Below are 15,603 nucleotides of genomic sequence, written 5' to 3' on the forward strand. Positions count from 1 at the left end.
AGTGATTGTCTACTAGGACTCCGAGATCCCTCTCACAGTTACTACTATTGAGCAAGGTACCACCTATACTATACCTGTGCATTTGATTTTTCCTGCCTAAATGTAGGACCTTACTTTTTTCACCATTGAATTTCATTTTGTTAGATAGCGCCCAGTGTTCGAGTCTCTCCAGATTGTCCTGTATTTTAAGCCTATCTTCTGGAGTATTGGCTATTCTTGCCAGCTTGGTGTCGTCTGCAAATTTGATGAGTTCCCCTTCTATCACCTCATCCAAATTGTTAATGAAGATGTTGAAGAGCACTGGGCACACTTCCTTCCATGTAGATGTAGTTCCATTGAGGACCACATGCTGAGTACAGCCTGTCAGCCAGCTACGAATCCATCTGGTGGTGATGCTATCTAACCCACATTTTTCTATCTTATCAAGTAGTAGGTTGTGATCTACTTTATCAAATGCCTTACTGAAGTCCAAGTAAATTATATCTACAGCATTCCTCTGGTCCACTAATGTTGTCACTTGGTCAAAGAATGCAATAAGATTTGTCTGGCATGATCTGTTTTTGACAAACCCATGTTGACTTTTAGTGATGACTTTGTTCGCATCAAGGTGTTTGCTGATTTGTCGTTTGATTATCTTTTCCAGAATCTTCCCAGGTATTGAGGTCAGGCTGATAGGTCTGTAGTTTCCTGGATCTATTTTTTTCCCTTTTTTGAAGATGGGAACTACATCAGCTCTCTTCCAGTCCTCTGGTAGTTCCCCAGTGCTCCAGGATCTTTGAAAAATATAGTTCAGTGGTTCTGAGATCACGTCTGCCAGTTCCTTCAGAACTTTGGGGTGTAATCCATCTGGTCCTGGTGATTTGAACTCGTCTAGGCTGGACAGGTGTTCACTTACCATTTTCTTGCCTATCTTAACTTGCGTTTCTATTCTGTTTTTTATGGCACTGGCTTTGGTAGGTTAGACTGTTTTTTCCCTTTGTGTAAAGACAGATGCAAAAAACGAGTTAAATAGTTCTTTCTCCCTGTTGCTTGTCACCTTCTTGCCACTTTCCCCCACTAATGGACCAATCATTTCCTTAACTTTTTTCTTGTTTTTTATATGTTGAAAGAAGCTTTTTTTGTTATTTTTGACTTTGGTCTCAAGTCTTAGTTCATTTTGAGCCTTAGCTTTCCTCACTTCATCTTTGCAGGCACGGGCTATTTGCTGATATTCTGACTTAGTTACGTGCCCCTCTTTCCAACTCTTATACTTGTCCTTTTTATCTTACAATTTATCAGAGAGTTCTTTATGCAGCCATGCTGCTTTCTTTTGAGAGCTGTTATTTTTCTTCTTTGTTGGTATTGTACTAGACTGGGCCTTTATTATCTCGCTTTTCAAAATTTCCCAAGCTTCTTGAGTTGTTTTCCCCTTTAGGATTCTCATCCATGGAATTCTTCCCAAGGTCTCTCTAAGTTTATTGAAATTAGCTCTTTTAAAGTCCAAGACTCTAGTTTGGCTGTGTTCTATTGCTTGTGCTTACATAATGTTGAATTCCAATATTGCATGATCGCTTCCCCCCAAGGTTCCTGTGGCTTTGACACTTTCTATCATTTCATCTCTGTTAGTGAGAATTAAATCCAATATGGCTAATCCCCTAGTTCCCTTCTCTACTTTTGGGGAGAGAAAGTTGTCTACTAGGTTTGTCAGGAATCTGTTTGATCTTCCACTTGGTGCAGAGTTTGTCTCCCAGTTGATATCAGGGTAATTAAAGTCCCACATTACTATTGTGATGTTCTTCTTACATACCTTAGTTAGTTGACTAGCAAAAAGTTCATCTATTTCCTCTGCTTGGTTGGGTGGCCTATAGTATACACCTATGGCAATGTCATTTTTCCCCCTTTTATATTGACCCAAATGCATTCAAGTTTACAGTTTTCGTCATTGTTGTGCTCTATTTCTGTAGAGATAGTTATTTCTTATATAGAGAGCAACTCCACCTCCTCTTTTGTTTAGTCTATTTCTTTTAAATAGTTTAAATCCCTCTAGCTGTGTGTTCCATTTGTGGGTTTCATCCCACCATGTTTCTGTGATGGCAACAATATCATATCCGCCCTCATTTACCTGAATTTCTAGTTCACCCTGCTTACTGTTCATACTCTGTGCATTGGTGTATAGACATTTGAGTCCTTTATGACTGACCCTGTGTTTACTTGCTATATAACTTGTGTGGTGCCTGACTTCCCCTATTTTCTTAGATTGCCAGGGACAGTGATGTTCTGTATCAATTAACTCACTGTCCCCATTGTTTAGTTTAAATGTTCCTCCAGAAAAGCTGTGAATTTATTGCCAAGTAACTCAGTCCCTTTCTTGGATGGATGCAGACCATCTCTTTTGTACATTTTTTCATTGGACCAGCTACAGACATTGTGACTAATATAATCAAAGCCTTCTCCTTTACACCACTCCTTTAGCCATATATTAAATTCTGCTATACGCTGGCCTTTTCCATTTTGCTCCTTATACTGTACACTGGTAAAACCTCTGAAAAAGTAAGCCTACAGCCTATTCTGCTAAGTTCCTGCCCCAAGCTCTGGAAATCATTCTGCACAGACAGTACATCTTTTTGGGACAGATCCTTAGTACCAAGATGTACAATAGCCTCCACATCACAGTCCTTGCTGGCATTCTTGATTATTTTAGAAATACGCTTCTTGTCCCTACTGGCAGTAGTACCTGGAAGACACCTGACCTCTTTCAAAACCTCTGTGTCCTTTCCTAAATTTACATCCCTTATAATTGAATCACCAACCAGAAGGTGGCTTCTCTTTTTGGATGCCTTTCTGTTCTTGCATGACTGGTGTGTAATACCAGATTCGCACTTCTCCCTGTCGAAAACAAGTTTTTCATCTTGGACCACAATCCCCTGCTTATTTGAGTTATTATCACAGATACCTTTACCTGTCTCCTTAATGTCCCTATTAAGGTCAGAAAGGGCACTGTATCTGTTGTGCAGGGACACAGTGAAAGCTTTGTGTTTATGGTTCACAGATCTCACCCTGCCAGATCCCATGGTTGTCCACACTGCCCTTCTCCTGCAGGATCTTTGTGGTAGAGGGGGCTGATAGCACGGAGGCTCAATAGGGTAGAAGGGTTGAACTGGACACTTAATTTCTGCCTGAAGAGCACCGATTACAGACCCTAGATAAATAATCTGTCCTTGTAGACTAGTGATTTGTTTACAGATAGGACAGTTTCCAAGTTTGAAAAGGGTACTGCAAAAGACAGCTGCAAAACAAGTGTTGCACTGAACTAAGCCAGACATTCTTAGATACAAGGAATCTCAGATGCATTTGCCCTGAATGTACCATGCCGCTACTTTTTTGGTGCAGCCTTTCCAAAACTTACAGAATGTAGCACTTCCCAGCGGCTCTGAGCAGTTGAAATTCTGCTTGTTAAATAATCCATATGATTGGCTAATACACAATACATCAACCCTTAACAGAGCATAAACCATGCTAAGCTAAAGTAAACAAACTATATCTTATGAAGTGAATTTTTACAGTTATTTTAAATAATAGAATATATGATTGTCAATAGCTTGTGAACGTTAGAGATTTGCTTGAAGAAATTATTTGTTCCATCATGAGACTTTGCCTCTAAATTTCATCCAGTCTAAAGAAAACAAGAAAAAAAAAGAAAAAGAAAAGAAATGCCTGGCTTTTCATTTTCCTGTGAAGCATGTTTTCCTAACTATTTCAGGCATCCAGACTGGACTACTTCCAGAATGACCAAAATCAGATAAAGGATCGGGGTTTGCTGAGATGCAATCTGAGGTATACATAGCTCTAGCTCAGGGGTAGGCAACCTCGGCTCTTTTATGACTCATGGACTTCAACTCCCAGAATTCCTGAGTCAGGAATTCTGGGAGTTGAAGTCCATGAGTCATAAAAGAGCCGAGGTTGCCTACCCCTGCTCTAGCTGATTCCCAGGTAAAGCAAACCTACACTGTTGTATTTTTCATATCCAGATGAAAAAAAGATTAAGTCATTCTGCAGGTGACAAAATAGGAGAAAGTCTTCATTTCTATAAAATAAAGATAGCCATTTAATCTACATTTTATAAAAATATCAAAATCATGGCTGAAAATGGGTTTGAAAGTAAAATATTCTCTTATTAACAAGGCCATTATTATTTCTCTCAGATCCCTTTACATACAATTTCATTGTTTGATTAGTAAGAGTTGATAATAAGGACCTACAGATGCCGCTGTGCAAGTACATTGGTCAGAAACTGTCAGATATGACTTGTTCCACCCAACCACATTCTTTTTGACTCCTCCTTTCTTGACTCATTTGGGATTTCTGCTGCTTACAGATTATGTGGGTGTCTTTATAAAACTAGGCACCACCCTGTATAATTTAAACTTTGAAGAGTGTTTTTGTAAGGGCCATTTTCTCTCTATCCGGCAGCTATAAATTCAAACATATATAATCTAAGTGGACTGTGGTATAGTGTTATATGGGTGGAGATGTTTCCTGGAATATATAAGGACATGAAAGTCACAAGCTTCTATATTCTTTATGAACTTAGGAGCTATAAAACAGCTCACTACAATTATTCTGGCCCCAGAATTTATTCATTCAGTCCGTGTCACATGTTGAAAGACTAGGTGAGGGACAAGCTATTTTACTGCACAGCCCTGTCCTCCTTGCCCCACTGAGTCATGTGCTGGCAACATTCCCAGTGGTTATTTGAACAGCCTTTCACAAAGGACTGCCATTATGCATATCAGGGGCAAATATGTCCACCCCTTTATTGGATGAATAAGAAGGGGAGGAACTAGTCTTATCACCAATTGACACAAAATGGAGGGGTTTTTTCCTGTTGTGTATATGAATAATAATTTCTCACAGTTTGCTAAAATAAGTAATTACTCTGTAATTTGTTATCTGCTGCCATGATGTTTCTCTAGATATTGACATACTGTACTTTTCAAAGAAGAAAATGGTGAATCCTTGTATCTCACAGGACTGAACCATATATTGGAGAGAAAGAAAAATGGAATAAGGAAGTAAATAAAAATAAAAAAGTTGACTCATAATCTTGACAATTGTTAAGCAGAGTTCTAATGAGAAGAGAAATGTCTTCAAAGAAAAACAAGAATGTCCAGTTGCCTCTTGAAAAAGCACCTTTGGGACAAACATAACCTGGATGACTGAGAATCATAGACAAATCTTGACAATTGCACATTGCTCAAATTCTAGAATGTAAGCATTCTTACTTTCAGAACTATTGAGTTATTATGGAAACTGAGTTTTTCCAGAATTTAAGCATTCTTACTTTCAGAACTATTGAGTTATTATGGAAACTGAGTTTTTCCAGAATTCAAGTATAGCTTAAGAAGGCAATTGCTTGTAGAATTTCTTTTTGCTTACATTGTTCATTTCCATAAAGCAAGTCTTTAAATAGACATTTATATGTATCCTCTTCTTCCAAGAAACTCATGCATGTGGTGTATATCATTTAGCATGCTTTATAAATGACTTTTGGTAATAGAAATGTTTACCCGTGTATCACAGTAATTATTTTGCTATCGGTATTAACCAATCATACTAAACCATAATATGCATTGAAAAAGACATAGGCAGTGACACCATGCTGTGATAATCATTGTAGAACATACAGGATGCTTGAAAGAGCAGGAATGCTCCTACAGCATTTTCTGAGTTACTGTAAATTTCCATAAAGCAAGTCTTTAAATAGACATTTATATGTATCCTCTTCTTCCAAGAAACTCATGCATGTGGTGTATATCATTTAGCATGCTTTATAAATGACTTTTGGTAATAGAAATGTTTACCCGTGTATCACAGTAATTATTTTGCTATCGGTATTAACCAATCATACTAAACCATAATATGCATTGAAAAAGACATAGGCAGTGACACCATGCTGTGATAATCATTGTAGAACATACAGGATGCTTGAAAGAGCAGGAATGCTCCTACAGCATTTTCTGAGTTACTGTAAAAACAAATAAACATAGTAAGTCCACTAGCCTCCTGAAATAAGAATGAGATGAGATGAAATTCTTTCTCTGGTATGTATTATGAAAAAGTGAATATGCACCAAATATTGACTGGGTGGAAAAACAGATCAGCCATCAAAATTATTGAACCAAGTAGAAATTGAATCAGGCATCTAATCTAGAGCTTAATTGAATCTTAAACTGCTTACCTGGCATATGATAATAGAGTCCCAGAAGACAGCGCATCACATGAAACCATTAATTTCGTCATGTAGATGGGGACAGAAATACAGGATGCAGCCTATACATTATTAATTAAATCACCTGGAGACTCCTCCTGAATTACTGGCTTTAGATTACATTCACATAAATTATCTCTAAGTGCATATCAACAATAGACAACTCGTGACCTCTTGGATCATCTCTTCAGAGATATTTTCTTACCTACAACTCATGTACCCCTACACAGCCGCTCCAACCCTTGTTGTACTTTCCTTGCAACTTTAGACAACCCATGCACCCTCCCCAATGCACGTTGCACTCTGCACACCCTTCCTCACAGACTTGCACAGTCCTTTGCACCCTCATACACCTTCCAAACCTATGTCACGTACCTGTGGACACTCTTACACATCCTTGCATCCCCATGTACTCTCCGCAGAGAGTACAATGACAAAGTTCCTGACCCTCACATCACTTCTCACACATACCCTCAACCCCTTGCACACCCTCCCCAACTTACCTGATGCCTCTTGCACACACCCTTGCACCATCCCCAAACATGCAGTGCCTCTTGTACACCCACATGGACCTTATCTGAACAACATGCTGCCTCTTGTGCACCCCTTGCACCATCATGCACCTCCCTGACCCACATGGTACCTACTGCACACTCCTTTGCACTTCCATGTACCATCACTGATCCATGCAGTGTCTTGAGCACCCCTGAGCACCCTCACCGATTAACATGGCACTTCTCCCACACTTGTGCACATTCCTCACTCCATTCTATTTCTCCCAGCAGCTACTTACCACTAGCCAGCCAAGGACTTTCTATTTCCTGCTGGCTTCCCTATTGATTTTCCTTGTGGGAAGCTGGCAGGTAGTTGGAAATGATCATGTGACCACAGCTGACCACAGCAATGCATCAGCACTGAAGTGGCCACAACTTTGCCAAACTTTAATCACATGTGAGTAATGGGACCCAGATTTTGCACACATTTTGTAAATTAGCCCATTTAAGGGACTTTCTCTTTTATTGCTCTATAACAGGGGTCTTCAAACTCAGCCCTTTTATGATTCATGGACTTCAACTCCAGAATTCCTCAGCCAGCATGCCTGGCTGAGGAATTCTGGGAGTTGAAGTCCATGAGTCATAAAAGGGAGTTTGAAGATCCCTGCTGTATAATGTACCCTTTCATCCAACTGAAGGTTACAATCAGACAGACACAAGTATATAAATACTATCTATGATGGTAAGTCAGTTCAGTAATGTAACTGGATGTTACAAAAGCACAGCTTGTTTGAATTAATTCATGTTGCTATGTTGCAAACATGCAAATTTGCATGATTTCTTCATAATGATTTACCAATTGTTTATCACAACCCCAGCTAGGCATTGTACAGATATTACTGCAATAGTCACTTTATGCAGCCTCTTCAGTGTGATTACTATGACATCTAAAAGACAGATAGGGCTTCTGCAGGGGGAACCTTCATTGCTGAATTAGCAATGGTTCAATCAGTAGCCTAAGACTGGATATGTTGTAAGGGCTATGGGTAAACTGGCTTGGCATGGTGATTAAGATGTTGGACTGGTACCAGGATATCTCATTTCCTCTCAATCATAAAAACTCATGTTGATGTGTTTAGCTAGTCACATTCTTTTAGCTCAAACTGCTCACAGAATTGTTTTTGTGGGGAAAAAATAGGAGAATGCTGTATGCCATATTAAACTCCTGAACAAAAAATAGAGATACAAATCGAATACATAATCAAATTGAGTTTCCCCTGGAACAGAAAGCATATGTTGAAAGCAGCAGTAGTAAATGGAGATGAATGCTTATTTCCATAATACTAGGTTCAGCTCTGTAATAAAGTTACAAATATTAAATATTTTATTTTCATGCTTGTCTTTGGCAGTTGTAATCTTGTATCAGGCACTGCTACAGGCCAGACATGATTTTTATTTTTATGTGTCAGGTCCTATTAATCTGCAGAAAAGGATGCGTATATTGGGCTGAAACAAATTTAGTAATACATAAGTGGAAACCCACTGAACTTTGTGATTTAAATTAAATCATGACAAATTTACATCCCACTGATTTTAACAGGTCTTATTTAAAGTATGAATTTAGATAAGAGAGAAGAGTCTCATTAAAATAAGGATAAATTCTTATTTTACCCTTTAAAATAGTTTTAAATAGTTATTTTAATCGTAAACCTGCTGAGGAAATTGGAAAAGTAAATTTTACTTTAGTCATATTTAACATTTTCTCATCTCTTTTGTTTACATATGTGCATGTATTTTATCAGTTGTAGTTTCTGCCTCTATCCATCATTTTAATTGTATATTTAAAAAATTGTTACAGCCTATGGGTTAAACTAACAAGTTATTATTACTACTCTGTTCTTAGAATGCTATTCCTAAAGAATAGTTCTCTAAGGCTTCCCTTAACTAGTTATTTTGAAATTACACAGTCTTGGCAAGAAAGTCAGTGTAATGATGGGAAAAATAGAATTACAGTAGACATCCAGCTGTTATTTCCATTACAATTGGTGAAAGGAATGTGGGTTGCATGTATTTTCTTTTTTAAAAAAAGGTTCCTTTTTACTTTCAAACTATCCAAACACAACCTTGACTTTTGCAGCTATATGTAGATAAGTATTTATATGTAAAAGGTGAAAACAAAGATAAGAGCAGTTAAAAAACAAATAGTGAGCCTCTAAGGAATTCTTTAAGATTTTAACTGGAAACAGTAACAGCACATATATAATAGTGTATCCTTGTACAGTTGCAGATAAAGTACATTTCTAAAACAACTATTGTATAAAAAAATCATGTCCAAGATGATTTTCAGTGTATTTTATTTTGGGGAAGTGCCATATATATAGTCCTACAGGACTGTCTACTTACTGGCATCCCAACTATATCATTAGCTTTTCTATCAGAGACTTTCAGAGAAAAACCAGATCTTCTGCAGTCCTAAGAGAATACTGTCTATCAGCCAATCTTATCATTCAGCATATTTTTGGACTAGTTAGCTGTTTAGCAGCTACTTTTTCCCATTTCAAGTGATTATGTATTGTAGGTGTACATGAAGTTAATTGCTATTGTCATAATCTACAAATGAATCTGGAGTTTCTGTTTGGAGTTTTGGTGCGTATCAAAAACAGCTTTTATTCAGAATTTATTCATACACTTTAAGCCATGATTTTTTAAAAATATGGTTAAAGCCAGTGTCAGTATTGTATACAAGCAAAATAATTTTGATCTGATCTGTACTCTGTTTTAGTCCTATTACTTTGTACTTCTATATATTATTTAGTGTACTGGAAGGGACAAAAAAACAAACCAGGAATGTGGTAGGAGATTGTAAAACTTCCACTCACACATCATACTATGTCACAACTATGATCAGTAAGTGAACTACAAATAATGCTGTTAAATTGTGGAATGGTGTCCTATATGGAAATAAAGTAAGCATAAAATAAAATGTGATAAGATGCACCAAGTAATATTTCGAAAAGTAATCTCATTTTTTTAACTGCAAAGAAATTCTAGGAATCACATTTTACACAGCTGCAAACAACTTGAAACCCAAGGACAATTTTATGTGTATTTCATCTATTCCCAAACAATTGTGTAGTAAATAGACATATGTACTATATGCATATATACATATGCGTGCGTGTGTTCTTAAAAAACTTTCAGGGAATACTTTTATAGTGCTTGGTAGATCAAATGAGGACCACAAAATACCATGAACTTCCATCAAAGCCAGAAAGAAAGATGGCCTTAATTTGCACAATACTCCATGTCTTTGCTTTCTCAACACCTAGTAAACAAAGGCCAGCACTTGAATTAGCCAAGTTCATTTCCACTGGTCTCTGTAGAAGAAAAATTAAGGTAAAGCTCAGACTAAGGAAGAGAAAGGAAAACACACAAAAAAACCCCTATCAAACGGCCAGAATTTGCTAGGATTTGTGTGCTTTTCCCTTTTTCTTAGTCTAAGAAAGAAAAGTAATGGTTCTTCTGCTTTGACTCTCCTTGCTTCTACATGGAGACAGTTGCTTTTCCATCACAATGTTATTCTTTAAGAACCAAGCAAGATCTCATTTTACAAAGAATGAGCCAATCCCTCTGATCTTTCCAACAATGTATTTAAATTGCTACATTTTTATTAAAGTATCAAAAGTGTACATTTCTCAATATATCTGTACATTTTGCATATAAAAACACTGTACAACAAACATCCCTCCCCCACACAATAGCTTACAAACTTGCTATTATTTTCACCAGTTATGAAACTAGGTCCCGCTCAACAGTCCAGCTCAAGTTTTGCAAACAACTTTGAAAAGAGGCAGAAAAGACACACACTCACAACCCATAGGCAGTTTGTAGTACAGTTCTTCAGCACTGGTTGTATCACTTAGAATCTGAAGGCAACAAAGAGCACACATCAATTCACAGCTTTTACATGCACAAGCTACACAACAGATCATGTCCAAATTTGGTTATCTTAATGTGAAAAATAAAGAAAACCTTAACACTAGATTCAATGCCAAGTGTAACAGCATGATAGTTGGTAACCTTTTCTGTTTCTCTATCAACTCTTCAAGGATAGTGGAGGGGGGGGGACAAAGGAGATGGAATAACAATTTGGTTTTTACAGAACACTTCGATGGTAATGAAGTACTAAGGGGAACCATTAGTATACCTGTAATCAGAGTTGCTTTGAACACACCAACCCAATTATCGGCATTTGGGAAATTCTAAATAGAGGCAAGGAGCACAGCAAAACAAACTTTTGTTTCAAGCTATCTTACACTTCCCACTCCTATTGGGTTTTACAATATCAGAGAAGGAACAAGGCTCTTAGGCAGACTTTGAACAGAAACATATCTTGAGAGGGGAAAACTACAGTGCAGAAAATGTTCCCCTTTGTGCCACCAAATATTGCACAAGTCGCCTAACGGAGTGGCAGCACTATCTTTATTTTTAAGCTTTTTTAGCTCATAGGGGACTTTAGTGCTTTACAACCTTGTAATAACTGAACATAAGCTCTGGCCTACATACGAGAGCTTTACATATTAAATCGGAAGAAATCAGATGGACATTTGTAGCAGCTAACATTTCCGTGTTGGAAAATTGGGGTACATCTAAGTTTCTCTATGCAAGCCGTTGAAATGAACCAAAATTTCACAAGGTGATTAACCACGCTCCTTGCAAAAATCTTCATTCATCTCAATAGGAGTTGCTCAGGAAGAGAACACCCCAGCAAATGCATACCTTTCCCAAAAAAAGGAACTGTAATGTGTTCTTTTTAGAAACAGAAAAAACTTTCACACCCCATAAAAATATGCCATTCTAGATTTTAGATTGCCTACTCCGACCTCTGACATTTTAGGAATCAGTTGAGCAGTTTTCATGAGAAAAATTAATAGTCATTTTGCAAATAGGAAATAACTCTTCATCCGAGTGCCCAAATGTTAGGATCCATATTGCACAGTATCTGAGAACTCAATTCAAACAGGTCAAAGAAGAGCTATGGAGAAGCAAATGAAGAAAAACCAAGCCAATCATGTGCTCTGAAGACTTTTTTAAAAAAAAGTTAAGTGCCCTGGTTTTGTAATTACTTCTCCACAATATTTGGCAGCATTGTCAGGAATTTTACAAGATTGTATTAAAGGCAATGGAATAGACAAAACTGTGATGAAGCCATGCTTTCAGTAGATATAGTTCATATTGGCCTGGGCATTGCACTTTTGTTGACAGGTGTTAACTGTTAAGAGTAACCAGCCAGCCAGTTACACAGATCACATCCTAAACCCTTTTATCAACAAAATTCCATGTACAGAAACCACATGTTCAGGCACCAATAGGAATTTAACATGAGCATGAAATTTAGGATCAAGTGCAGAAAGAAATTGGGTTTTTGTGCAAAATTATGGGTAGATATTTAGTAACCCATCACCCACTGGACAAAAACAAAAATTGCTGTTGTGACTGGGTATCTAGGTAAAATGTTTATGCTATAAAAAGACAAAACTGTTGCTGAAAATTAGAACATGATATAAAGCTGGTGATGTAGTGCCTTGTCAGTATAACCAAATGAAAAGGAACATTTTATGGGAAAAAAGCACCATGGCTAGAATGAAGTCATACCATTGTGATCCACATGCACAGCTCTGCACTAACTACCAGCCTGACCTGTAGATTCACAGTTTTAGTAGAATTTACACCATTGTTTGTCACTGTTCAAAAGTGCTAAGCCCTGCCCAACCCCTGTAATTTTATTTTTAACCCTGCATTTCCCAAACAGGCAGGTCAACGTTCCAGAATTGTCAATCCAATGCTAATTAGGTAGATATTGGCTTTTTTTTTAATAAACTTGCAAGCTTGCAGACAGCTTTTAAAAGGCACCTTAGCACCACTCTACAAAAGAGTAGTACCTGTTACTAAATTTCAATTTGGATTTCCTTTTTTTAAAAAAAAATATAAATAGCTCTTCATTTTTTAAAAAAATACATCCTCAGGTTGAGGTATACAGTAGCCCATGTCTTGGCAAAGTAAGGATAACAAGGAGTGCTTAGCTGGAGACGGTCATCATGTAGCTTTTGGAAGGGCTTGTGCGCCCCAGCATCATTTGATTTTTGCAGGTGAGCATCCCGTAGGAGCTCACAGGTGCCGCCGATGCTTCATACAGAACGCAGATGGATCCATCCTCCCCTATTCGGTAGGATACTTCATAAGGATCTACCCAGAGTGTGAGTTCACTGGGTAAGAGCTGGTAGAGTTGCTGAAGGCTGAGTCCAATCTGGCTAGCTGCTTTGCTGATGATGGGGTCCATTTTATGGTTTATACGGATGCAGCGGTAGCCAGACCCTTTGAACGGTTTCTCAGGGAACCAGTGATGTTTGTAATGCTCTGCAAAGGAACAAGAAAAATATCACAAATGGTAAGAGATTACTAGAGTTAATGGCCAAACAAAAGGTAAAATACATTTTACACACAAAGAAACATTCAGGTAAAATTGGTGGCAAAATGCATTTTTAAAAAAGTAGTGTTTTGGGTCTGAGTTAATCAAACTCTCATTTTCTTCAAGCAGTATATTAAAGTTCTAGAATTAGAGAATCATAAGGATGGAAGGATCTTGGAGTTCTTCTGGTACAATCCCTTCACCATGTAGGATGCACTAGTGTATCTCTGATAAATGATCACCCAGGCTCTGATCTCCAGGTCTCTTTTTTATGGAATGACAGCGCAATGAAGACTTAAATGGTTGGTTGAGGGGGAAAAAAGTCATTTCCAATAAGAACTGTAAAATAATCCCTACACAGAGAGCAAATAAAACCAATTTATCTAAAATATGACAATACCGTTTTTAATTCAAATAACAAAAACTCCAAAATAGGGGGGGGGGAAGAGTCCAAAAGGTTTAAACTAAATGGCAATAGCCATAGCATTCAGTAATTATTTAAATCTTGTTAGCAGACAATGTAATTAGTATATAGCCAGAGCAATCTCCTCTGCACTTCAAGTATACAGCACTCTTCCATAATAAATTTGGTTATAAAGCCTTTCTGAGTATATTTTACACTTAGTAGCCCAATACTGTAACTAGATGAAGAGAGAGCCCTGTTACCTGAAACTTAGCTGCAGTCTTAAGAAGCATGCCTGAAATTCTGCACTTTTCCCCTGACATGGAAGTAAGGCCTGCTGAATAGAATGGTGCGTTTAAGGGGGTTATGGGGGAACCCTTCAGATATGACTTTTAAGACTTAAATACACAATCATTCCATTCTCATCCCAGGGCTTCAAATGATTTGTAGAATAGCACTTTTCAACTTCAGAAAATGCCCAGTATGCAAATTCTCCGCAACTGGCCATAATACCAGCCACCAGAGAAATCCTTAAGGGTTCATCTGCATAAGATCTATTTATTCTTATGCTCTACATTTCCCCCTTTTGTTTTGCTGAGCCTGATGTCTCTGCGTAGTCGCTTCCCAATAGACTATGAAAGCTAGTTTCCTTGTTCTGTCTAGTTTGATCTAGTAAAATCTAGTTTCCTTGGTCACCAGAACAAAGGACACTTTTTTCCAGTCTGATTTAGGACAGAAATTTTCAATCCCAGGGTTGCAGTGCAGTAATCCCCAATGTGGCGCCTCTAAAAGCACTGGATTATAGTAGCTCTCCTTATTCTCATACTCTTGGGAAAAGGCAGATTGGCAAAGACGGATTATAGTTGTAGGGTGGGGAAATAATTTGTCACTAATCCGGGTTAGACATATGCTTGCTCTCCAGGAGCAGCTTATTACAGGAAAATATATTTTAAAGAATAATTGGAGATTTTTTTAAAAAAAAACCAACACAATGCAAATATTGAAAATAAGTATTTTGCGTGGTAGAAGGAAATTCACAGATTAAACTAAAGATGGGGGAAAAAGGAAAGAAGAAAAAGAAAATCAACGATCCAGTGAATATCCCACTTTTTCCTGGGGACAGAAAAGTAAAGTTTGATTCCCCAGACTTGGTCTTCAAAGATCCCTTGGGTACACTTCAAGAAGGCGCCGTCTCTCACCTGTAAGCGCTTCTTCAAGAGCCTCACTGAAAATCTGAAGCTGCTGTTCACTAACGCAGCCGCGGGTGCGGAGTAAGCTGGACACAAAGCCTACGGCGGCGGCGATCTCCGGTACCATGTCCGCCCGGCTGTTGTTAACGTAGCTTCCATTCCAGCGCTGGCCTTGGCTCATGTCTGGCTTCGTATAAAGTTAGCTCCGTGCCCCTTAAGGCTCCGCAGAGCTTAGAGAAAGGGGACAAACACGGAAATGACGAAGTAATTGGCCGCTCCGGCAGTTCGTGGCTGACCCGCCTGCGGTAGAAGCGACTGCCTAACGAGGAGTTTCGAGAAGGCTGCTTTCACGTCCGCCACTCGCCTTCTATTTGACATGCTCCTACTACAAACAGGACTCTTAATAATCTGGGATATTGCAGCCGTCACTAGAGGGCTCGCTTCTGATTGGTTGAGCTTTCCTTGATATGCTAATAGGAGGTGACCTCAGCAGGGTGGAAGTAGTGACGCGAGTCCTGGGAGAGTCACGCCTTGAGAACATGGCCAAAGCAGCTGGAGGGGGGAGGGGAGGGGAAAGCGCCTGGTTTGGGGTTATTAATAGGACTTTGCCTAGCAGGAGAGAAATTGTATCTTGTCACAAGCTGTTTAATAGTCTGAAAAATAATTACTGCAGCTACTTATTATCAAAAGACCACAAGGAAATCAGGACTTTGTCAATGGTTCCGTATTCCCAAACTGAAATATGTTAAAAAGTATATCATCTGTCTGTGCACCCATTTTACAAAGACTCATTTCTTTGT

General features: G+C 38.3%; 1 protein-coding gene across 1 annotated transcript; it reads right to left on the reverse strand.

Moving 5' to 3' along the window:
• Positions 1 to 10,829: 10,829 nt before the first annotated feature.
• On the reverse strand, positions 10,830 to 15,155 carry BTG2 (BTG anti-proliferation factor 2). Its single transcript, XM_081324508.1, has 2 exons — positions 14,813 to 15,155; positions 10,830 to 13,158 (listed from the first exon to the last, which is right to left on the reverse strand). The coding sequence occupies exons 1-2, from the start codon at positions 14,982 to 14,984 to the stop codon at positions 12,821 to 12,823; spliced, it is 510 nt and encodes a 169-aa protein (XP_081180634.1). The 5' UTR covers positions 14,985 to 15,155; the 3' UTR covers positions 10,830 to 12,820.
• Positions 15,156 to 15,603: the final 448 nt, after the last annotated feature.

This window comes from Vipera berus, assembly GCF_964194415.1.
Source record: "Vipera berus genome assembly, chromosome: 3".
NCBI classification, from domain to species: domain Eukaryota; kingdom Metazoa; phylum Chordata; class Lepidosauria; order Squamata; family Viperidae; genus Vipera; species Vipera berus.

Coding starts and splice junctions, on each gene's coding strand:
- BTG2 (XM_081324508.1), bottom strand. CDS start 14,984: ATGAGCCAAGGCCAGCGCTGGAATGGAAGCTACGTTAACAACAGCCGG. Junction 13,159..14,812: donor TCTTGAAGAAGCGCTTACAG/GTGAGAGACGGC, acceptor GTTCCTTTGCAG/AGCATTACAAACATCACTGG.